Genomic DNA, 21,771 nt, shown 5'->3' on the forward strand with positions numbered 1-21,771 from the left:
CACGCTTCTTGCACCCGACCTCTTTAAACTTTAACTGTGTAGTTTACTGATTTATCAGTATGTTAGTGCTTCTATATCCTTTTGACACACTTACTTAAATAATAATAATAAAAAGATACATTGAGTTGCGTGTGTTTGTGTGTGCGTTACAATACCTCTGCGCTCACCTTAAAACAAAAAAAAAAAATCTCGATGACTTCTACAACTAAATTCTGTCCTTATGCTACATATATATATATATATAGATATATATATGTTATTCATATATATATTCATATAAAATCTCCCTTTTTTGAATAGGTTCTTTTCTAATTATTATAATTATTTATTCTTTTGGAGGCACAGCCACCATTTTGAACTTTAGGCCCTGTTCTGCTTCTTTTAGACAAATTCCCCTATATTTTCGATGTTTCTCATTTTTCCGGGGGTGGGGGGCGGGGATACTTGGGATACTGTAATCGATCGAGTGAGAGAGATAGATGTGGCTATAGACGATCAATGACAACGACAACAATTGCAAGCGAGCGCCACAACAACAACAGCAACAACAATCAATTCAACTACAACAAATAACTAAATGTGCATTGAGCAGCTTGCGGCCACGCCCTCTTGCCATTCCCACTACCACGTCCACAACAAATCCTCCCCACGCCCACCGCCTCCTTGTCCCCATTATACGTCTGCATCGCCTTCTATTTGGTTTCATCCTGGTCCATCGGCTCCTCGGAATCATCGCGGGATAGAGTTCTGTAAAAGACAGATACACCAGGTTAGTCATTGGTTTCATTCAAAATATCCACATAGTGAACATGACCACCAAACCCACCTGTGCATCGACTGCATCGAGAGGCCAGCCATGGCGTTGATCGTCTCGGACTCGTCGTGCTCCACCTTGAGCGTCTCCAGCGCCGACAAGCCCACCGTATGCTCCAGCATTCTCACGCAGGGCCAGTGCGTTTGCTTAAACAAAAACGAAACAGATGTAACAGTTAGCTAGGAGATCAGAAGGCGATTCAAAGATATAATATATTCACCTGAATGGCTATCGTCTTCTGGAGCGTATTGATGGCATTCTGGCAGGGCGGGCGCTCCAGCTCGGCCTTAGCTATGGGAGCAGCGGGATCGCCGAGCAGCGCCCGCACACACTCCTGGGCGGAATCACAGATGGCGGCCAGATCGTAGCCGCCCTCGAGGGCCAGCACCACTTTGCCGTTGGCCAACTGAAGTAGTTCGCGGGTCATGAACCCAAAGCAGGCCGGTGAGACATGGTAGCCACCCAGCGGTGCCGGATGGCCGGTGGCCGCATCGAAACCGGAGGATACCAGCACAATGTCCGGATTAAAGCTCCGCGCGATGGGCATCACAACGGTACGGAATGCAGCGATATACTCGGCGTCGCCCAGTGGCGGATTAAGCGCCCCAGACCATGAGATGTTCACATTAAAGCCGAGACCAGCACCGGAGCCGCACTATAAACAATAATAATTATTTACGATACAACTTGAGCAACATATAAAAGACGAGAACTCACCTCTGTGGGTCCACCTGTGCCGGGAAAGAAGTTACCGTCATCGTGTCGATGTATGGAAAGATATAGAATGTCGGGACTTTGGTAGAATGCTTGCTGTGTGCCATTGCCGTGATGCACATCCTGCAATATAAGTAGTATAGTTATCAATCAATGAATTGGCTAGGCTAATAAGTAAATGAAACTCACCCAATCGACAATGAGGATGCGCCGCACCTCGGGCATCCGCTGACGTAGCAGCTTGGCCGCAATGGCGATCGAATTGAAGAAACAGAAGCCCATGGCCAGATTGGCCTCCGCATGATGGCCCGGCGGCCGCACAACGGCAAAACCATTCCGCAGGTCACCCTTGGCCGTTTTTAGCGCCAAATCGATAACACAACCGGCGGCCATTCGTGCAGCGGTGGCCGTATGGTGCTCATTCCACGTGGTATCCAGATCCACACCCAAGCCGCCGCACGATAGACGAACAAAGCTGGCCGACAACGTGTTCTCCAATTTGGGCCTGCTCAACTGACACTGATTCGAACCGAAGAGCATGGCATGCGCCTCTGTGTGCACACTCTGCAGCTCCTCCTGCGTCGCCTTGCGAGCGCGCAGGCGATCGCAACGCTTCACCAGATCCGTTTCATTTAGCCGTGCCCAAACGCTCTGCAATCGACCACTGTGCTCCGGATGCTGGGCATTGTCCCCGCAAATACACGAGTGCTTCAGCATAAGCGGATCGTAGGCCAAACCGGTGGTGACCTTGTGCGGCGGTGAACCACTCGCCGATGGCTGATGGTTACGCAATTGGCTGGCATACAGGGTGCTCATTAGCTGGCGGTGCTGGCGATGCGGCAGCGAGAGGTTCACGGGCGGTATATGATCGGCCGACGAGGATGTGGCTATCGGTGCCGGCTGCTGTCCAGTGTCGGGTATCTGACTAAGACCATGTGGCCCCAGCGGCACCAGCGGACTGCTAAGCGTTCGCGAAAGCGGACGCATAAGGCTCTTCGCCAGTTCTTCCTCCTGCTGTAGGAGCAATAGCTGCTCCCGTTGCTGTTGCAGATACTCCTGGTCCCGCAGCTTAATACCAGACTTTGTGACGGAGGCGGAGAGCGAGTTACCGGACGTGGTGTGCGGCGCACGGTAAGCGGCTGCTGCCGCCGCCGCTGCCAAAGCTTCGGGCAGATTCTGGGACGTACTGGTGGCTATCGTCGTGGTCAGCACCGTTTTCGGCGGTTTTTTCTTGTCTGTGAGGTCCATTACCTCGGCAGCCGAGTCGTCCTCCTCCTCCTTCAGCTGCGCCTCACGCACCACGCTCACGCCGGCGGCAGCAGCGGCTGCTGCAGCAGCTCCACTGCGAGTGAGGACGGTTTGACGGACCTTCTGGTTAACCACCTGGTGCTCGTACGCCTGCCGCTCCGCCTAATAAGAATATATATATTTAGATATTAAGAAAGGATCTTTGATCTAAAAGGTCAAGGCGTAACCCACCTCACTATTCTCGTAGTGCGTTTGGACCACATTCAACTGCACAGCGCCGGTCAGCATCGGATGGCCGAGGGGCAGTGGTGCCGACTGCGTTCGTCCCAGCGGCCGGTGGCCCTGTTTGTGCAGATGCACCTGCGCCACCTGGGCGTCCGTGATGGGCACATTGTGCTGGTGGCCCGCATAGAGGCCATGGCCATGTCCATGCCCATGGGCATGTGCGTGGGTGCCGTGTCCATGACCATGGCTATTGGTCGGTGGCAGTGAACCGGCGGCGGCTGCTGCTGCTGCCGCTGCAGCGACGGCGGCGGCATGGAGATTAACCCCCGAACCGGCGACACTGCCCAATTGCTGCATGTAGGACGAGGACGAGGGCAGAATGGTGGAGGCGGCATGCGCCTGCGGTGGCGCCACATCGCCCACCAGCGAGGCCTGCGACGACGATGTCGAGGTGGCCGATGCACTGCGCACCACCGGTGATGGTTGTTGTGGCGCTATTCCCGTGGCCGGAATCATGGCCAGCGGCGCCGGTTGGCGGCCAACGAATGCCATGCCCAGTGGATTGTAGTAGCCCGGCTGACCGCAGCCACCCTGGGCGGCAGCCAGTGCCGCGAACATGGCATGCGCCTGTGCCTGTGCCTGTGCCTGGGCCTGGGCCTGGGCAGCCACCTGGGCATTCACCTGGGCATGCGCCTGCGCCGAGTTGGGTAAATGCGGTCGCCCGAGCGATATATTCGGCAGCGAGGGCGAGCTGAACAGTGGCAAATCGTTGATGCTGCTCCTCTGGCCCGGCTGATATTGGCTGCCCTCCTCGTTCTCCTCCTGGATGGGCGCACTCGTCGGTGATCCACGGCTGCCGACCACGCCCACCGCCAACGCGGCTGCCGAGGGCGGCGAATTGGGTCCAGAGTCCGGTGTACTGTTGCAGTCTAAAGAGATTCGAGATTATTGAACATAGATTAATAAGGATTGTAGCAATAACACTGCGAGTTATGGGTTAAGTTAGCTGAGCGGCGTCTTAAAAAGGGTTAAATTGAACAAACAGCATTAGGAACAACAGCGAAAACAACAATTAAAACGATAACAACAATAATTCAAAGTTGAATTGATCAATTGAAAAGTTATAAACATTTCAAAGGAGCAATCACAGGATATTATGCTTATTTATAAACTGAAATTTAAATGGATTTCGCCTGATTTATCCCCGTATTCCAAATGTACTGATTACTGATGGGTCTGGATGATGGCGATGGTGATGGTGATGGTGATACGTACTTGTGAGAACCGAGTTCTTTTGCTGCCTGCGCTGCGCCGCCTGGAGGAGTCGTTCGTGGCGCCGGGCTCCCGCCGGTCCTCCGATGCGGGCCTTGCGCTCGATGACGCTCTGCTTCAGCCGGATCTTCAGCAGGTTGGGTTCGGATGCTGTTGTGGGAGCGGTTCACACACGTGTGTTGGTTAGTTAGTTTTGGGGGGTTAAGAGCATTGGTAGGCATAAAGTAGAACACACGGATAGCGAACTCAAACGCTCTGCTTTTCAAAAACATACTTGCAAGTTAGTTATTAGAGGGATTTCACTGTGAAAAAGCCATGCTACTCATCTTCATTTGCGAGTTAATTCATCTATCACTTAAGTTATAAGTCGAAATGACACAAAGTCTGTTTCGCTGTCAATTGTGAAGGAAATTTATGATCCTCAACTGCTTTTTCTAATTATACACTAAATTTCCACTTACTGCAATTCATTGGGCAGTAAAACAAACAAAAACCCTGACGTATAAAGACGCGTATTTGAGATGCTTCTATTTACCCAACCCTATTTATAAACGGATATATATTGATTGCTTAACTGGAAATCTCCCTGTTTAATATTTTGTAACTATTCTAGGCTTGCAATGGATCAACTGTCCAACATGGATGAACTGACATCAAACTAAACCTCTTTTCCAAGTAGGCAGCAATTACCCAATGGAATTTATTACGTGACCCTACCAAATATATATATTTTTATCTGCACCTCTTTTTCTTTTTTGAGCGGTTAGACAATACGTCGAAGTTACAGGCAATTTATTAATATATGAAACTCAGGCGGCAAGAGCTTTTCATTCACTGCGATTCTGCGTTTTGGATTTGGGGCACAGGGGATTGAGAAAGAGTTTCCTCATCCCAACTGCTGGCAATGGTGGTATTCCATATAAGAATATGCAATATTACACTCACCTGTCTTCCTCAGCGGAAAATCGGATTCATATTTGAGCAGTGAGGGGGGCGGCTGAGGTATTTTGTACGGATGCGCACTGGTCACGGTTCCAGCTGGGAGGGATTCGCCCGAGGAGCTCTTCACCACGCCGCTGCAAAGGAAGTACGTTGCGATTATTAAACTCTTGTGTTTTTGTGGCGAAAATCAATTAGAAAATACATTTTTGCGGAATTTTTCTATTTACGTTATGCACTTTGTGCGCAGTTACTTAGGAATTTCGTTCGATAGTTACCATTTTAGTACTTAGTATATATTTTGCAACTATTTCAGATTGTAAATGTAAAAAAAACCAACTACTTATTTGCTTGAAATATGTAATATTACTCACCGATTCCTGTAGGGCGACGTTGTCGTTGTGCCATTCGAAGCCGCCGCCTGCGACTTTCTGCTCAAGATGAAGCACTGTCAAAGGATTAGGGATACAGATCAGTGGTGGACTCCTTTTGGGATTTGGGATACAATGCTTTAAGCTATTGGATATCGCATATCTTACGTTGAGAATCTGTTTAACCTCGGGACTGGCATTGGCACTGCAGTTCTGCTTGAGTTTCATGCCATCCCTGCCGCGTGCCTGTTGCTGCTGCTGTTGCTGCTGCTGATGTTGCTGCTGTTGCTGTTGCTGCTGTTGCTGCTGCTGCTGCTGATGCTGTTGCTGCTGCTGCTGCTGCTGCTGATGTTGATGCAACTGTTGGCGATGTTGCTCCTGAGCAACCGCAGCGGCCGCAGCAGCGGCGGCGGTCACCATGCTCTCGTTTCGCAATTCCTGGAAAGCGCCATGTGAATTCACCGCAAACTGAATAATTACAATAAGTTCAAGAGAGAGAATCGTTTGTTTGTTTGTTGTTTCTTATCATGTTGGTGGGGGAGGAGGAGTAATAGTTAAGTTATTAGAGCTACGTTTGTTTGTTGCTGTTTGTTGCTAATGAATATACATATGTATCTTTCAACTTTTGCCCATGCTATTTACTAATGCAGCTATGTGGCTTGTATTGATTATAAGCTAATTACTTATCACAAATTCGGATTTATCCATGCGTATTTCAAAAGGAAAACATATAGTAGGTGGTTTCATTTAAATGTGAATGGTGACTAATTCAAAATCTTGCTGGCAAAATAGACGCTTTCTGGAACATTAAAGACCTGTACGACATGGCTATATGGAATATACAATATAGAATATAGACTACAAAGTGTTAACGATGGCCTTAGTCATCGCACAAGTCGCTTCCGACACTTCCGGCACGATAATATAATGTATATTTCACATACAACGTATGTTGGATGTATGTATATAATTTCATTTTATTTCAATTCTCTTTTACTTAGTTGTCTGTTTTTATTTATTTGTATTTGTATTTATATTTTTATTTGATTTTTGGTTTTCACTTTTGTTTTGTACTTCTGTCTGTCGCTCCCACACAGCCATAGACATGTTCGCATTATCATCACTTCATCATCATTCCCATCATCTTTGTTATTATTTAAATAATAATAATAATGAAATAACTAGCAGCAACAGCAAGAAACAGACTCGTAGAACAGCTAAACTAAACTGCATCGACTACTCACTTGATACTTGTGCTCCAGTTGGAGTTTATGCTCCAATTCCATTTGCTTCGATTGCTCCTGAAACGAGTTGATAAGCCGCTGCTTCTGCAGCTCCTGGCTCTTCTTCAACTGCAAAAGCCGAACAACAAATAGTGATAGTATTAGCAGAGATCTTAAACTTAATTAGAGTGTTCGAATGAAATTTACTCAACTAATTTGAAAAGGGAATGTGACGCACAAGAACTTCTTTTGCTTCACATTCTAACATACATATGTACATACAAACAATCAATCAGACAAACGAATTAGTTTAAACAATATTTTCCACTAAGCTGAACACTTTACTGATTTTATTGAAAAATTGTATTAAATATTATCTTGGTTTTATTGGATTTACTGGTTTTTCAAGAAAAATACATGTGTTTTTTGCATATGTCATAGGATTTGCATGTTTCCCCACAAAACTCAACACAAAATACGATAGATTGTGATCAAAATTCGCCGATCACCGATAACCAACGTTCGATGAATTTGCACATTTTACACTGAATATAATTTTTGGATTTGTATTTGGGTTTGGTTATTTTGGTTTTCCGTCTTCCTGATCAACTTGTGCTCTTGTGGATGTGTCATAATATTTGCATATTTCCCATGACCTTAGCAATATGCCTTTAACCGCACACTCTCTACTTTTTACTCGGTGTGTGTGTGTGTGTGTGTGTGCGAGTGTGTAAGTGTGTGTGTCACCCCCCACGCAGTCACACATGCAAAAATAAGCGAAAAATACATAAATAAATAAAGCAAATGATGTTTATCTCTTGTTTTTATTTGGTCTGCCGTGTTTAACTGCGAATTTTTCAGGTGGAAAAATAGAAAAGACGGCGTTCTCACTTTTCAGCTTACTTCACTCAATAAATAATCTTTGGTTTCTTGTTTCTTTTTCATAGATTTCTTTGCTTTTTGTAGTTCTCGACTGTTTGCTTTCGATATTTGATTATAAACTTTGTTGGCCAGGCACTTTTTTTTTTTGTCTTGGGTTTTCCGAAAACTGCGTGTTTGCTCTCTAACGTTGAATGTTGTTTTGGGTTATTTTTTCTTTAATGTTTTTCCCTTATTTTTTTTTTGGTGATTTTTATTTGTATTTGTATTTTGATTTTGTAGTTTTTCTTTGGTGTTTGGCGCGCGTTCGCTTTGGCCTCGGCATTCGCTGTGAAATGAGGGAGGCGCTTTCATTTCAGTTTCACTCGGCCGACTGGCCCAACTGGCGAAAAAATCAAATATAAACACAAATTTCGAAACTGTTACGATGGCTGTGAATGTGAATGTGCCTGTGAATGTGGATGTGGATGGCATGGCAGAGAAAGAGCGCAGAGAAGAGCACAAAGCGGAAGAGCGATGAAGAAAGGGGTAAGCCGCACCGAGAATGGAGAACGGACAACGGACAACAGGGAACGGACAAGGGAGAACGGAGAACGGAGAAAGGGGGGAAGCGTAGAGAGCGAAAACTTGGGTAGACAAATGGGCGTTTGGCTTCTGCGATAGAGAACCGTCAACAACATCATTACTCAAACATATCAACAATCGCATCTTACACTGCACAAAATCGAAATGCAATTCATATTGCATAAGTAGGTAATCATCTCAAAGGTAACCAATAAGCTTCAAAGTTTTCATTTGCCTCAAAACAAATAAATCATTTAATGTTTAGTAAATATATTTTGGAAATTAAATTGGTGGATATAAATTTTAAGTGAAAAAACGATTTGAAAGGCAAATAAATAGGTACGTTTTCTTCTAGCCAGAAATTTGAAAATAGAAAATGGGCGATGGACCAAAGGGCAATTTTCACATCAGCCAAAAAAAGGCCTTCATTTCGTTTGCTGTACAGCAGAGGGAATCTTTACCATATGCCAACATCGATTCCTAGGAAACTGCAATCTCCCCTACTCCCCTACACCCCCTCCCCGCCACCAGAGGCACCCACCACCCCCTGCAGCGACGCCTGCTTGCACAACATTCGCCAGTTGCTATGGCCGATGCTATAATTATAAATACCTGCGCTATAATTATAGCGGGGCAAAAGACAACACACAGGCACGCCCATATAAATAGAAACACTGCGGTTCGCAGCGGGCATAAAAAAAGATTCACTACGAAAAAAACAAAAATAAAGGGCGAAGGCACAAATACCAATGAAATTAAAGCGGAAAATGCATTGTCTTTAAATGCACTCACTACTAAATGATCATCCACGTGTGAATAAAGAATTTCCGGATATTGAAAGCAAAATAGATTCATTGGAATCGCATTAGTAATCGATCACATACTTGATGATCTATTCTTAGATTGTTTTTCTTATTTGTAAGTGGATAATTAATGCTGCAAATGATACAAATCAGAAACACGTTAGCCATTATTTCGAGATACAGATACAATCTAAATATCTAGATATTTATCTTGTTGCTAGGAACTTTCAATTGGTAACATTACATACATATAAAGGATAAATCTTTTCTTCCCATCGCCAACAAATTACAATCATTGCGTTCTCTTTCCCCGAAAAATTCAAAACTATTCTCGCCTAATTTGTGTGCGAAGATCAAAGATCAATGATCATCTTCATTAAGATCTTGTCAACCCTCGCACATAGACCTCCCACCACCCATCACCCACCTTGCCACCCACCGCCCATCTTACCACCCACTCCCACATTCATTTTTGCTAATTTGCATTTTGCTCGTGCCACCGAAAAACGGAAAACGAAAACAGAACACAAAATGCTTAAGGAAAATAGTCTGAGGAATTCAATAAAACATTTTCACTGATTGCCAATTGTGTGTGTGTGTGCTTTTGTGTGTGTGTGTGATCTAACCAGCCAAGTGTTTTTGTTTTTGTGTGTTCCTGTTAAAAATAGAGCCCGCAGAGTTTATAAAAGAACCAAAATAAATTCAAAGGAAAAAACCGAAAATAACAAAACGGCGAACGCGTTGATGAAAAACCAAGGCAGCTCTCAAATCGGATGAAAATGGGCAAAACGCACGGAAAATAAAATATTTGTCATGTTCAAAAACTTTGTGGCAATGCAACTGCTAAATATGGGTTTATTTTAAATATTATAATTGCATGATATTAAATATTATAATTTTAATATACAATTTTAATATTTTGGTTAAGGAATTTCGAAGTACTAAGTATTTAAAACATTCGAGTAGAATGTATATTTTTCAATTACACTTTCGATTTCTTTCCGTGTATGGAGTGAAACTGTGGGCGGCGGGGTGTGGCAGGCTGAAGAAGAAGCACAAAACGTTGAACATAATGCTGCATATAAAATGCTCTCAAACGCTAAAAATAAAGATTTCAAACGAAAACAAAACAAAAGAAAAAAATAATACAAAAAACACCCAAAAAAAAAAAAGGCACGAATTACGACAAAAATAAGAAGGCAGAACTGCAGCCAAAAATCGTAGCATAAATAAATCCCCGAGACTATAAATTGAATGCAGGCAGTACCAGAAATACGAGGAAGAAGAAGACGAAGAAGCGGCCCACAAAGAAGAGGGGCGTTGGGGCGAAGGGGCGTGGCAGGTGGAGCGGCGGGCTCGACGGGGCAAGGGGAGCAGGGAGCGCGGGTCGAGCAGGTGGGCCTGATGCACATGCTGGCCATCATGCCCGGCTACAGTGGGCCCAACTCAGAGAGACACAAGGCAGCAGCCAATCACTTGGTGCGGCACAGTAAGCACCCGCTGTTAGCGAACTTACGAACCTACATGCACAAAAATTAATTTGATAAAATTATATAACATAATCTCTACTTTTGAACAACTTTGCAACTGTTTCTAGGCCCTTTGTTTCTATTAAATTTTTTTCTGTTTCAAATTTTGTATTTAATATTTGTAATACTAGTTTGTAATAATCTCCATTCAATGTCATGATCTGCAATGTACACCAATATATAATATTTTCTTGGAACATTTTAAACCCCATTATAGTGCATTATAGCCAGTGATACCTATATATCCTCTGCACTGGCCCAACTTCTCCGACATTCTCTCTGCGGCTGGCTCTCTTGACTCGGTTTCTGTCTATTTTTAGACGATTTTATTTAAAAAATGCGCAAAAACTCATACATATTTTCGTAGTGAAAACAATAAATATAGAATCATTAAGTTGTACACGCGTTTAAATTTAGACTCCCAACAAGAGGAGCAGCATCGCATGGGCACTCACACACACACATACGGGCACACACGGACACACACACACTTATAGAAAAGAGTAGAGCCAGGCGAATAATGTATAAATAAAGCGGAAGGCGAAAAAAGCTCAACAAAAATAAAACAAGATGAAAGAAACAAGGGAAATGTGAAAAAGCCAGCTGGAGGGAACTGGACTAAAAAAGCTGGCCAGCGATACAAGAAATTGGTCAAAATTGGTTCAAATTGGTCAAAGCCTAGAAAAGTATCTAAAATATTAAGGAATATTTTTACAGAATTTCTGCATTCGATATTTTTCTGTAAATCTACGAACGTATATGAAAGTACAACACAACTGTGTTATTTAGTCATCGAAATATTATGAACATGTTCTAATGACGATTATAATGACGATAATACAACCCCAAGTGGCTATAAATATATTGATAACCCCCCTTGTTGACTTTTCCTATATCTTCCCATGGAAACAACGACCCATATGATCTAATTTTTGAAATCATACTTTAAACTACGTAATGATATAGGCAAATATTTCAATAGAAACCAGTTTGTGTTATGTTCCCATGATTGAATTGATTGAATTAACATTCTGGTTCTTCATATGATGTGATATATTATGGCAGACAAGACAATCTGCATAGCTGGCTATTTCATCACGAAACCCCTCGATTTGGGGGTATACCACTCACCTCCATGATCTGCTGATCGATATCCACGGCGGGATGGGGCTTGAAGTCCAATGTCAGAGTGGCCGGCGTTATGTGCAGCAATCGCTCATCGCTTCCGGCTTCTGATGGCAGATCTGCGAATTGACAATGTAAACACACAACTGAGCGAGCGAAATTGAATCGTTTTGGAGAGGGATATAGATAGGTGGTATAAATTCTATATACATACATATGTACATATAGACGTTTATATGCATGTATAAATGTACATTCGTAAACCTCGTGTGTATGTATGTATGTACAGATATGTATATATTTAGATCTGGAGGAGGTGTGACTCGCTCTCCGCAAGCGATTATGTAGATAAGGCCGCGCTTATCAGACGCTTTTAAAAATAAATCTAAAACGTATTTAGTCAACGCGTTGGACCTCGATTGTTGGTGTTCCTTAAATGTATGTGTGTACACTTACAAAAAATATATCAAAAAATTTTAATCATATTCTAAAATGCACTTTATATTAAAATTGATAATTTTTAAGAAAATTAAACAGACAAACTGAATTACGTTTTACACAACATTTTATTGATTATTGATTGATTAGAGCCAAGGTTGGGGTCCTTTTTCTCAGTGCATCGACTATTTTTAGTAACCTTGTACAGTATATGCTAACAGCGATTACAACGATTTCCTCTACACATTTACATCAGCCTTTTCTTCATATTTTGTCGCACGTGATGCTTAACATAACTTTTATTTCTTCCCCTCTTTCGCAATATGATAATAATATTTGCCATAGAAAAATGATGAAAAAGCTTTGGGAATATCACGAAAAATCGGTTGGAAAATATTTCATTGATAAATATTTTCAGCGGAGAGAGGAGAAAGTGAGAGAGCGGGAATATTTCTTTCACTGGACTAATTGCGCGCCAATAAGAATGCAGAGATGACTAACCCAAAAGTCCAATTAGTAATGATTTTTCTCTCTGCTTTTCTCTCTCGCTCTCCCCCTCACTATTTTTCTGTGCGGCGCTGATCTAATCAGCAAAGTCGAGTTTTTTGGTCTAGAAATTGATTCTAATTGAATATTGGGCTATGCGACGATGCTAAAAATAGAATAACAAAGAGCAAAGCCAAAAACAGCAACAAAACAAAAGCAGCAACGCATGTGCATAATATTTAAATGTACACATGTATGCTATACACTTAAATCGTACTAAACTAACATTATTTAATAAAAAATGCAATTGAATAACACATTATCAAATGATAATTATAATGATTTGGTTTGAGTTAATTAGTGCAATACCTTTTATTTATGTAACCCAATGAAATATTCCGTTTCCCAAACAAATTGTAATTTTTTTCCATGCTCTTAATTTTTCAGGCCTTAAGGTTGGTCACTATCGTTGTGGCCGCTGCTGTGTGGGCGTTTCTACAAGTGTGTGTGCCGGTGCATATCTAACTGAACAGGCCGTGACCTGCTGCGCTGCTTGCTGCGCTGCTTGCCGCTCTGCTTCGCCGTTCTATTTTTAGCCGCCTTTATAAATCGTGCATGGCTTTGGGGAGTATATTTAGAAGTGGCAACACACACACACACACATATATTGCAACTGCCACTACAGGCACAGAAATAACAGCAGTGCATATTGCACAAAGCTCAGAAAAGCAAGTGCAAAATGTGAAACAAGATAAAATAACAAGGAAAACAAAAACAGAACCGACATTACATACAAACACACATATGTACATTTGTATGTGCAGTGTCGTGTGAAATTAAAACGTGAAGACAAAACCCAAATTGAAATTTCATGCGAAATGAAAGAAAACATCAAGAACAATGACGACTTTGTGATTCTCTATCGATGACTATAAAGACAGGAACCATGAAAATCTCACTCAAGTTAAAATTACAGGATAAACGATAGAACGATAAAGCCAAAGTGCAGTGCAGGTGCTTTAGGTGCGAAAGAGATGGGGACAGAGTGGTTTGCAATCAGCTGTTTTTGCTTTTTTCGGCAATGCCGTTTAAATAAAAGTAAATGCGTAGTGCTCTCTTACTCTCTCTCTCTCTCTCTCTCTGTAATTCTCGCTGTCTTCCTCCCACTAACCAGAAACTCACCTTCTGTGCACTTTTTTTTTTGTTTTTTCAACTTCAAGGTCAATTTGTGTGTTGACATAGAAACCAGGCAACCAAATGGCACAACAAAAACAAAAGCACGTGTATGTGTGTGGCCGCAAAACTGAAAGGTGCGGGCAGGGGGTTGGGCAGAAGGGGGAAAAAAACGAAAAAAAAAAAAGGTATAACATTTTATGGAGGGGGCGCACTGCTGTCATTGAAATGGAAACTGAAATTCAATTGGAAATTGATACGACAACAGAGAGTGAGAGCGAGAGAGCAGCTTGATATTCACCCCACCCCCTGCTACACACCACTCTCCCCACAACCCACTCCTCTCTCACTCTCTTTCTGGCTCTCTTCTTCCTTCCTCAATAAGTTTGTTTTGAGTGATAGCAAGGTTTCCGTGTGTGTGTGTGCCTTTGCATTTGTATTGTGTGGGTAAATTTCCAGCGCGCGCATTCTAAAAATAGAAACAACAACAGCTAAACTTTTGGGCCAGGCCAAAAAGAAAAAAAAAATGCGAACGCCGACAAAACGTTCTCCTGGTTTTTTTAGTTTCGTAAAGTTCTAGGCTACACCACCTCAAACTTGTAGAAAAAAACCCCCCAGAAAAACATGAAAACACCCCAATTTTTTTGGGTTTACCTTGACAAATTGAAAAGTCAAAAAGCAATGGCAATAACAATATCAAACTTTTGTGTGGTAGTTTACTTTTACTCATATGTATGTATGTAGGTTACGCTTAGAATTCATCGCCTATAACTTTGCCAAACTTGGAGAATATTTTGTTTGGAAAGGAAATGACTACAGAAATATGGCAATATGTTCGAATAGTTATAGAAACGATAGTAGGATTATTCAAGTTTTTGTTGTGAATAGTAACGATTTAACTGCATATGTGTGTAGTTCTGCGATAGAGGTAGTGCAAGATCTATTTCCTGCAATGACTCATCCAATTTGTGTCCAAATGCAGAACCTACAAGGTACACTACACTTTCCTTTCCTTTCCACCGACTAATACTGTAGTACTGTGGGTGAATGAAATGAATAAATAAATGAATAACGCAGCGACGCTGCTTTCGATATGATTACCCCACAGTGAAGACAGTTGCGTGGCGAGGTTTTCCGGTGGGGGGTTTTGGTTGGACGGTAGGTTGACTGGGCTACAAGCGCGATACATACATAAGTCCTAACGATTTTATATAACAGCTCAAACACACTGAGACACATATGTACAAACGGCGAAGTAAGTTTTATTCTTAGAATGCCATTACAATAAATGCTCCACTGGCACTGGAGAAAACAGAATTAGTGAGGGTTTTTCCTTTTACTACCACTTTTTTTTTTTTGTGCCAGAATGGGGGATGGAGTGTGTGTGGGGGGGGGGGGGGGGCATGACCTTCTTGCAGGTGCTGCGTGTTTCCCCAATGAATGAGAATGCGAAGAAAAAAGTGTAACAATAGCAGAAAGGTAAAAACTTTTCACTTATTGCGTCTTAGACAATCAATTTCTGACCCACATGCTGCAAAATGCAAAGCTGGGCAATTAATTTCTATATATAATTATTATTCCTCTAATGTTTAATATCAGAAAGAATGCCAACACAATACGGAAAACACTATTAAACGCAGGAAATATTCGGGAAAGCATTGGGTAGACATATTAAGGAAAACTGCGTAGATACATATATGTACTCGTATGTGCATTTATTATATTCTGGATAGTATTATATATAATTAATTTAACTGAGTCAGCAGTTCATAAATGCACTTTTGAAACTAAATGACCAATGAAGTAGAAATGAAGAATTCTTCTAATCAGTTGTATATATTCCTTAATGTGTAATGTAGTTAATAAGGTGTTTTATAATTAATGACAAAGTAAAGAACTAACCAAAACTTAACTAAACAAACTTGAGTAATGCCCATTACTGTGTTGATATGCCTTAGTTTTTTAACTTTAATCAGAGGACGAATACCCCAGCGATTCTTTGAATGAAGGTGAGCTAATTTTAAATCGACCCATGACCTTGCAAAATTTGCATGGTCTATATCCGGTTGAATAAGCGTTGAATAAGATTAGAATAATAGCCACTCTATTAACGAGGGCAACAAAGGCAATACTTCCAAATAATTAATGCAACGATTTTCCCCAACCATTTCCCGCCCGTTCCATGGGAAATGTAATTTTCGTGAATTTCTAATGGCATATCGATGTCAAACAGCTGGATTTGGACAAACGACAGGGAAAGTGCCTCACTCCCCAATTTTTTCCCCACAGCAATTAAACCCATATCCTGGCGAGGCATTCGAAAATGGTTATGGAGCCCAGTATAGAATGCCCGGAATCCCCGGACTCGTTCATAGATTGCACGTGGCAAAATTCCAACAACATGCAGAGGGGCGAGGGGGAATCGGAAAGACGTGGCCCGGGTCTCCGGGTTTCATGGGCTTTACGGGTCTCGCTCGGTCTCCGGGTCCGGCCGTCAGTCAACAGTCCACACACACACACCCGTAAACACACACACACTCACGCTTACACCATCCAATTGAAAGGCAAGTAAATGCTGTTGTTGCTGTTGCTTTTGTGTCTAAAAATAGACGAAAATCGATAAACGAATGTTTTTCTTTTTGGTTGTTGCAAACAAACAGACGGGGAGAGCAGCAACGAGCACGAGTATCGTGGAGCGAGAGAGCTGAGCACGAAGCGAAGATTACGGGGCTCCAAACCATCAACCATCTCCAAACCATCACGACCTACCTACCAACCAAAGACCGAGACCGACCACACCGAACACCCAATCCACCCACTGCCCACCCGCTGTCTCGCTTTACACCACCCACCACCCACTTTCGCCACCCATTTTCCAGTCCATCCACGTGCTTGGCATTGGCAGTGGTTTCGATGGATGGCCAAAAAGGAAAAAGGCCAAGATTAGTGCTGTGCAGTTGGCTATTTTTGGCTACTTAAAAAAAAAAACCTGCTGATATCTATTGCATATCTATGGAATTAAGATTGGCGTCGTGTTAAAAAATAAATAATTTCAATTAATTTTTGTTAAGACGCTTATATAAAGTTGATAAATAAAAGATTCGAGAAAAAATTACAACAAAATGCAGAATATTGTTAGAAAAAGCTTAGGTTTGGATAGAAGATTAGATCGATTTTGAGTAATATACGAAACGCCGATAGGAAAGTGTTCAACAAAATAACTTCTGTATTTACAGCTTTACTTTCGTGTGGGAAATCCGTCAGCTCTGGTGAAAATGAACCACCCCCTTAATTTCTTCACCCATCTATGTATGTATATCTATTCAGTTCAGTTCAGTTCAGGTCTGTTTGCCGTGAAAGAGACGAAAGCAACGTTGACGACCATGGACAATGTTCTTGTTGTTGTTCCGGGCCTGCCCGGGACAAAAAGTTAGTAGATCCCACTGTACAGAGCCACCACCACGCCCCCCGGTGAACACCCCTCTGTTCGGGCGAATGAGACGAGCAACAAACGCACAGTGGTTCAAGCTGTGCAAATATTTAACTGATTTGATTGACAGCTGGCAAAGAATTTGCTCTTGAGATGGTGAAAAGTGCTTTGTGTGTTCCTCAATATTTGGATTCACCATCTGCCACATGGAAGAATATGCAATTGAAATTGAAAGTTGGTTATTTGGTGAATAGTTTGAGCCATTGTTCTCGGTCTAAATAGGGCGCCAAAACATTTGCCCACATTCTTGCTGGCTGAATCGCTTAAATCAATAAAATAGTGAATAGGAAAAGCCAAACTGATTCTGTGTTGGAAAAACGTGCCAAAGTTGGGCTAAGATAAAATGTTCAAGGGTTTTTTAACCACTGACACTGTATTTTTATCCAATTATGTTTACAATTTCCTTTTAATTCCCATGCAATATAAAGTTTTAAATATGGCCAACTCTCAGCTTTAGGTCACTGTTATTTTCCAACTGCGTTTAGTGTGACCAGCTTTGAAAATTCGGGGAGCACGGCCTTGTAATTCCCAACCTGTTCGCTTCGGGCTTTGATTACCGTTATTTACCAGCTTCGGACCAATGTGCATCATCCATTGACAGCGCAGTTCTGGCCCGCTTTTGTGTATGTGCTTATTACAGTTATTTTTGGAAGGCAACACACATAGCACACAAACACACACCCACACGTACTGTGTAAGCTTTTGTTTGAGCATGTGTGCGTGTGGTCTGTGTACATTTTGAGTTATGTATTCCGAATGTTGTTAATGCCATAGCTATAGCTACAGCTACAGCTAACAGCTATATGCAGGTTACATACGAACAGCCCACAATGTTGAGTATAATTTCGTATAATAACCACCCGATACTGCCCTAAACTAAAACCCAAAAAACACAGGGGGGCAGGGTAGGGCATAGGATTTTTCAGGGTCCTTCATTCCCACTTACCGTGTATTGGTATTCTATCGTCGGGACTAGACATTTTGCATATGGAATTGGGGGAGGGCGGAACCTGCAACAAATCAGAAAAACAAATTAAACAATATGCCAAAAAAAATTCATTTGAACAATTTTACAAAGATTTGCTTCATTATTATTTAGTAGAAGAGTTTTGTAGCCCGAGCAACATCTAGTCCCCCATCATCACAAATTCTCAAAAATCACAAACTATAAAAAAAAAGAACATTTACATGAAATTCTTGGAAGTCGACAGTTATCTACAACATGAGATTTTCCTTCTCAAGACTGTTATGGAATAAAAGCGTATTAATTCAATATGAAAAGCACTTGTTCGTTGTAATCTTAAAACTTAAAGATCCGCTTTATCTCAACTTTATGATTCTGAGTCATTTGGTGAAGAATCTTTCCCCATGGGGAAATGCCGCACTTCCTTAAACAAACACACAAATAACAGATTGCACATAAATGCATATGTACGTATATATGTATGTGCATACATACATATGTTTTCAATATGAATGATTCTGCCAGGGAGCTCAAAACAAAAATTTCATTCAAAATAAATTCGCAGAAAGAGATAAACATGGAAAAATAAACCGAAAAACAAGTGCCTGATAAGGCAAGAATTTTTTGGAAAATTTTTGTTGTCATTTTCGGAACTGCGATAATGATATGTGCATATATACATAAAATAAATTCTTGTTTGTTTCTCTTGTCTCTTCTCGTTTTTATTTTTGGTTTGTTTACAGTCGAAAGCACTTGATAGGGGAATTTTTACTGATCGGAAATAAATTAAATGTTCTTTCTAGGTGCGCCTCTTTGTGGGCGTGGTCGACCAAATAAATTGACCTTCACAAACACAACGCACACACACATATACATATATGCGTACATATGTGACGCACAAAACAATTTCCGTTCACTAATTACACGAGCAAATAGAACAAAAGCCACCAGCAACCAGAAAACCAAATGGCAGAAATTGCATTGTAAATAAATTACCGTTAAATCGGTTTCAATTAAGTACAAAACCATGCGACTATATTCATTAATAATTCAAGCAATTAATTTCATAAAGACACGTGCAATTCAGAAATCGAAGGAAGAAGGATTACCATAAAATTCGTAAACAACGGTAACAAAAATAAAATCAAGGTCACACTGGCCAGCGTTTTTACAAATCGAGTTCGGTCAATTTAATTGGCGGGTTATATGTACATACATATGTACACATACATATACATATGTATAAGGTAAAAACATATGATGTAATGAGCACATTGTCATCTTGCGGGGAGTTTCAATCAAGAAAAACAATGAATCATAAACAAAGCCAATAAAAAAACAAAGAAATTAGCTGTGTGGTTTGAGGTTCTCTTGTGCATTTCCCTATTAAAACAATAGATAATAACGTGGGTACAATACATCAGACCAGAGTAAATTAGTAGCCAGAATTTAATAGAATGAAGTTAATCAAGAAATATTACTGCAAGAAAATACACAAGCAAGGTCACACTGGTAACTTGGTAAAATTAATTTGTAGCCACAATCAATTTACAAAAGTTGTAAATTCAAATTGCTGCTGTTACTAAGATCAAAAAGAAAACTTTTCCCCCCGCCTTAAATTTAATGTACAGAATAAACAAATTAATTTGAGGGGCGGCATCTAGCTAGAACAGTAAGTTGGCAGCCTCTATTTAACGTGGTCGGTCATATTAAATTAATTATAGTCATCAGTGGGATGCATTGTGGGCTAGAAATGCTTGTTTTCCACTGAGACGACCACAGCACTCAAAATATAAAGAAAACTAATATTTAAATAAAAAATGGTTCTGTTTACAAGATTGTTTAAGAAATTTTCGAATGAAAATGTAACTTAAAATTGTCAAAAAATTTATTATTAAAATATGAGACACGAGCTTGGCCTAATGAGTGCCCACTGTAGTTGAATAAAAAGGAGAACAAATAGAGAAGAGGGGAGGTGACGGGAGATCGCGAAGAAGAATGAGAAGTTCGGCTCAAAGCAAACGAAACAACAACAAAAGATCCGCAAATTCCATTCTGTGGCCGTTGCTTTTGTTGTTGTTGTTGTTCTTGTTACTGTTTTATATTTTTCTTCTGGCATCATGTTGATAACCAAGAAAAGAGAAGAAGAAGTAGGAGAGGAAACGTAGAGCGCAAATAAGAAGGAGGAGAGCAGAAGAAGCGAGCACAACATAAACCAGTTCAATGCGCTTTGCGATGGAGCTTTTATTATTTATTTTTGCTTCATTTTCTTTTTGTTCTTCTTGTTTTTTTTTTTTTTTTTTTGGGCGGCAGCCACATTTGCAGCAACTTTACTAAGTGAAAAAAAATCAAATCATCAAATGCAAAGAGTAAGAGCGAGCGAGAGAGCAACAGAAACAGATGAGAGAGAGGGGGGAAGAAGAGAGCGCGAGCACTTCATTTAGCACGCACACACTTGTTACATAAATAACGGCGAATCGAGTGAACAGCAAGACAGGCGAAAAAGAAGCCTGGCTGATCTAATAAGAATATGTTGTTCCCCCTCCTCTCCACGCATGCTAATAAGAATACACGGGGTAAAGACAAACAAACAAACATAAATACCTCTTCCAAGTGGTGCAAACTGCTTACTGCTGCTATTGTTGTTGCTGTTGAATTTTGTATTGTCGCTTTTCCAACTTGTTTCACAAAATGCGAAAAATGATTAACGAAAATATAAAATAAATAACGCACTCTCTCTCGCTCTCACTCTATATGTGTGTGTGTTGATATATATATACGTAAATATACCGAACGATGAATTCACGACTTTTTTAAGTTAATTTTTGTGTTGTTGCTGCTGCTGCTTTTTTGTGGACGTATATTTTTGCGCTTATTTTTTATTCGCCTTTTTGCTTTTTACCTTCTTTTGCTTTTCTCTTTCGTTACTTGTTGTTGTTTTTGTCACTTTAGCAGTTTTCGCAGTTTCTTTTTGGTACTAGTACTACGACAACTGCCTCTACTTTTTTTGCCTCTTCTCCTCATCATCGCTCATTCTCTTTTGCTTGTTGATTCGCCCACAATTTATTCCGTTTTTTTTTCGCTTCTGCACGCGCACGCACTTTTCTTGTTGTTGTTGTTTTGATGTTACGAAAAAAATTTGAATTTTTGCCGCAGGAAAACAGAAAAAAAAACAAGAAAATTATTATTTTCGAATTTTTCGGGGTTATTCTTTGGAAAACGCGCGATTTCCTGTTGGATTGGACTTTCTGGGACGACGCGACGCAAAAAATACAAATTTATGTTCCGAATTCCACGACTATTAGAGATGGAACCACATCGATATCTATTCGGTCTATCGATGTTATTAAAGAGTTAGAAACATCGATGTTGTTCTTGACTAATCGATTACTATTGCAGTAGCGCGGCTGGTGGATTTCTTTTTAGTTGTCAAACCTAATTAAAAGCATCATGTCGTATTTCCAATATAATTGATTGCATTGAAAGTGCACTGTATAAGCTATGTATCACTTGG

General features: G+C 41.2%; 1 protein-coding gene across 5 annotated transcripts; it reads right to left on the reverse strand.

Moving 5' to 3' along the window:
* Positions 1 to 304: 304 nt before the first annotated feature.
* On the reverse strand, positions 305 to 21,568 carry LOC120455450 (histone deacetylase 4). Of its 5 annotated transcripts, none has more exons than XM_039641666.1 (14): positions 21,160 to 21,568; positions 18,240 to 18,303; positions 11,713 to 11,825; positions 6,828 to 6,935; positions 5,752 to 6,051; positions 5,587 to 5,660; positions 5,219 to 5,349; positions 4,277 to 4,423; positions 3,008 to 3,930; positions 1,718 to 2,938; positions 1,532 to 1,651; positions 1,035 to 1,469; positions 827 to 960; positions 305 to 747 (listed from the first exon to the last, which is right to left on the reverse strand). In XM_039641666.1, exons 2-14 carry the CDS (start codon positions 18,271 to 18,273, stop codon positions 693 to 695), a joined length of 3,795 nt encoding a protein of 1,264 aa, XP_039497600.1. In that variant the 5' UTR covers positions 18,274 to 18,303; positions 21,160 to 21,568; the 3' UTR covers positions 305 to 692. The 5 variants fall into 5 exon arrangements, with proteins under 5 accessions (XP_039497600.1, XP_039497601.1, XP_039497599.1 ...); XM_039641667.1 differs by having other exon boundaries at positions 5,752 to 6,021; positions 20,862 to 21,568; XM_039641665.1 differs by having other exon boundaries at positions 20,862 to 21,568.
* Between the last annotated feature and the right edge of the window lie 203 nt (positions 21,569 to 21,771).

Source organism: Drosophila santomea, chromosome X (assembly GCF_016746245.2).
Source record: "Drosophila santomea strain STO CAGO 1482 chromosome X, Prin_Dsan_1.1, whole genome shotgun sequence".
In the NCBI taxonomy this organism is placed as follows: domain Eukaryota; kingdom Metazoa; phylum Arthropoda; class Insecta; order Diptera; family Drosophilidae; genus Drosophila; species Drosophila santomea.